The sequence below is a fragment of the Tupaia chinensis genome, unplaced genomic scaffold, assembly GCF_000334495.1.
Source record: "Tupaia chinensis unplaced genomic scaffold, TupChi_1.0 Scaffold143602_1, whole genome shotgun sequence".
Lineage (NCBI taxonomy): Eukaryota > Metazoa > Chordata > Mammalia > Scandentia > Tupaiidae > Tupaia > Tupaia belangeri.
Window position 1 is genome coordinate 909,140 of NW_006203448.1, and position 3,666 is coordinate 912,805.

At 61.2% G+C, this 3,666-nt stretch overlaps 1 protein-coding gene across 3 annotated transcripts in view; it reads left to right on the top strand.

Annotated features, from left to right (window-relative positions):
• The first annotated feature begins 14 nt into the window (after positions 1-14).
• RALGDS (ral guanine nucleotide dissociation stimulator) overlaps positions 15-3,666 on the top strand; it is a 49,301-nt gene continuing 45,649 nt past the window's right edge. For 2 of the 3 annotated variants that reach the window (XM_027766619.1, XM_006164298.3), the window contains exon 1: positions 15-149. In XM_027766619.1, the coding sequence (XP_027622420.1) occupies positions 132-149 (18 nt within the window). In that variant the 5' untranslated portion in view covers positions 15-131. The remainder of the gene's footprint in view (positions 150-3,666) is intronic. The other variant, XM_006164297.2, reaches the window with a different exon arrangement.

Consider the following 3,666-nt stretch of genomic DNA (forward strand, 5'->3'; position numbering starts at 1 on the left):
GGCTGGGACCGGAGGCCGCGCCATGAGCTCCGCAGCCGGGCGCCCCCCTGCGCCGCGCGCCGGCCGAGGCGAGCGGCCTGTGCGAGCCCCGGGCCCCGCCCTGGGCCGGCGATGAGCTGCCGAGGCTGAGGATGATGGTAGATTGCCAGGTGAGTGCCCCGCCCGGCCGGGCCGCCCTCCCTGTCGCCGGCGGGAGGGAGGGCCTCACACCCCCGCCCACACCCCACCCAGCCGGGAGGGAGCCGGGCGCCGCGTCCACGCCGCCGAGCGCGCTTACGCAGCTCCGCGTTCAACCCCTCTTGGTACAATAGGGAGATAGAGGCAAGGCGAGAGGCGGGCACCGGCCCGGAGCACTAGCGGTGGGCCGAATGCGGGCGGAAGAGGGGAGCATTCTGGCCTCCTAGCCCGGGGCTCAACCTTCACTTAGGGTTTGCTTTGAAAATAGGAACCCCTAAGATCCTGAGGACCCCCACTCACCCCTCTAACGTGGAGTCCTTTTCTCTGGGTATTCTCTCACACACACTAGCGCGCTGGAACATACGGGTGGACTTCCTAAGGGTCAAAGGTGGAGGGGACACCGGAGAGGTGACAAGGGGAACAGGAGTATGTTGAAGGCAGCTGTCATGGGCAAGGGCAGCTAGTTTCCTAGCAACATGCCCGGGCTCCTATCTTGGAGGGGAAGACATGCCAAACAGATGGGGGGGGTGGATTGTCCCCAGGGTTCCCAGGGCCTGCGTGGGACAGGGACAGGGCCATCCCACAGCCACCGGGAGCGGACAGGGCCAGGGCAGCTAGAACTGGGACAAACTTCCCTCCTTAGGGCAGGGCTACAGGAGGGAATGCCTGTCTCCTCTGCAGACTGAGGTCTTGGCCTGTGTGACCCAGCGGTCCCACTGGCTCCTTGGCTTTGGTCAGTGACCAGTGTCCAAGTCCCCTTGGACAGTGCTGTCTCTCCTCGGAGGTCCTCCCAGCAGAGAACAGCCCGAACGGTTTGGAGGACCGAGGACCTGTGTCCAGTCTGGGAATAAGACTGGCTTCTTGGAGCTTCGGGGTCCTCATTTGGATGTGGAGTGAGGTCATCACCCGGGCTGGTGGAGGAGGCCTGGGGAGTGAACTGGACACCCAGGGCCAGCAGAGGGGAAGAGAGGCACAAGCGAGGCTTCTGAGGTTCCTTGAATTACCCCTGGAGCCTCAGACCCTGCTCCCCTGCACCCCCCTGGGACAGGGAGGGCTGCTACCTTGACAACACACTCAAACAAAGGTGTGTGTTTTGTTTTCTGGGTTTCCGGCCTGGGGTAGCAGTGTTCACACTGACCACCAGGGGGTGGCAGTGCCCACTGCGCTCAATAGGACAGCTGGAGTGAGGAAAGAGGCTCCCAGGGTCCTTCGGGTGTCCTGTAGTCCCTGTGTGTCCCCCCTCCCCGCCCCCACCTCCACTTTGTGTGCACCTCCCATTCCTAGCATCTGTCTCCATGGTACGAGCTGCTCAGAGGCAGGGAGAGGGCTCAGACATCCGCTCGTCTCTTCACTTAGCAACTGTGCCCCGGCACTCTGCTCTGCGGGGCCTGGGGTGGCTCTGAGAATGACCAGCAGGGCCCTGTCCCCAGGAGTCTGGTCGTAGAGAGGGACAGAAGCATAAATGCAAGTATGAGTGCCTGCCGCTCCCTAGCCAGGGGTCTGGGAGGTCGCCCTGAAGGGCCACTGACGCTGCCACCAGAAGGGTAAGAGGGCCAGCCTGCACACACCTGGGGCCAGCGCGCTGGGAGCTCAGCATGCAGAACGTGGCTGGTGAGAGAAGAGGTCAAAAGAGGCCAGTGTGGCTAGAGAATGACTGGGAGCCGGGCCGGAGGGAGGACCGGCCCAGGCCTGCATGCTGTGCAGTGACCTGCAGCCCTGGGATGCCCTCACCCTCACCGCCAGCTCCCAGCAGCAGACATCTGTCGCCACCGCTTCTGCAGGCACAGGCACAGGCACAGGGCACCCAGGCTGGCTTAGCTGGGGCCCTGCCGCAGGTCCCCAGTCACCGAGGCTCAGCCGGGTGTCCATGTCGGAGCTCGATCGCTTTCTTGGCAGGATTAAGTCTGGACCGAGGGCAGCTTTCAGGGCCAGCATGTGCTTCCCCTGGGAGGAAGGCGGGTGCACAGGAGGGCAAATGAGGTGTGGTGCACTGCCAATCGTGGCCCACTGGCTAGGAGGCAGACTAAAGCCAGTCCTCCAGGATGGTGCACCAGGCGGCAGGGGTCTCCGGGGTCACTGGGAGCCCTGACGGAGGCTCCCTCATACAGGCTGGGACCAAGCTCCAGGTCTCGTTGTAAATATAACGGGAAGCCATTGGAAGGTCAGGCCGAAGACTTACAATATGGTTTTTGCTTACTAGTCACCTCCTCCTGTGCAGCCTCGGAAATGAAGCCAGGAGGGGAAATGACTTGCCCTAGATCTCAGCGCCAGGGCTCAGACCTGTTCTGGCTTGTGCTCCACGCTGTGTCTGTCCCTCTTAAACTTCTCCCGTCTCTGTGAGCGTGAGCGATGTGGTTCGTCAGCACACGGGCCTCTCGGGCACTGCTGCTCAAACGCCGGGGCGGCCCTCAGAAGCAGGCGCCAGAACGTCCCTGCGGTGCAGGTTGGAGAGCCAGCAGGCTGTGAGAGGCACATGAGTGGTGCAGGGTCACAGAATGGGGAAGAGGGTGACCCGGATGACTTTACCTCGCTCAACCGCAGCAGCTGAGAACACAGGAATCCAGAGCACCTGGAAGCTTCCTGCCTGCCCACCTCCCCATTTCCCAGCACCCCAATCCCCTGTCCTTGTTTTTTTTTTTGTTTTGTTTTGTTTTTTTTTAGGTTTTTGTCATAGGGTGCGTGCACTTACCAAAAGAAATCGCCTTTGGGGAGGGGAATGGCCACACTGCAGTTCCTTCTCCATTCCCCTCTTGGCACACACACACATGTGCCCTGTGTGGTTTTCAAGCCGCCAGGCCCAGGACTTGAACCGTGGTTGGTCATGTAGGAGTTTAGCACCTTAACCACCATACCACCTGGCTCCCCCTTGCTTTTACAAGCATCTGAATATGAAGTAGCAAAGGAGGGAACTCCATCGTTCGTTGAGCTGGCTCATGTTTCCTGGGCCAGAACTGCCAGGGCTGCTGGGAACGGCGTCAGGGGAAGGGGAGCGGTGGGTGCAGAACGAGGTTCCAGAGGAGCTGACATGCAGCCAAGGGCGTCTGGAGGAGGAGGCACGATGACAGACACCGGCAGGTCAGCACAGCCAGAGGCTGGGAGTCCACCTGCAAGGTGCCATCTTGGGAGGGGCCTGGAGAGGATCGCATCTGGCCTCTCCCAGCTTCTGCCGGGTGCTGGCAGTCCTTAGCATTGGCTCCTTATCCTGCATCACTCTGACCCTTGCCTTCCTTCCAGAGTGGTCACCCTGTCTGAGCCCCCTTCCCTGCAAGGACACCAGTCAGTGACTTAGGGCCCACTCTACTCCAGTATGACCTCATCTTGCAAAGACTTTCTAGTAAGGTCTCATTCACAGATGTGAGGTCTTTGGGGGGGACACAGTTCAACCCCATAACAGGAGTGTTGGGAATGGCTGGGCTCCCCAAGGGCCAGGTCCCAGTGTCCACCAGGATGCAGGCACAGTGGCAGTCCGAGGATGTGGAAGCAGCTGGC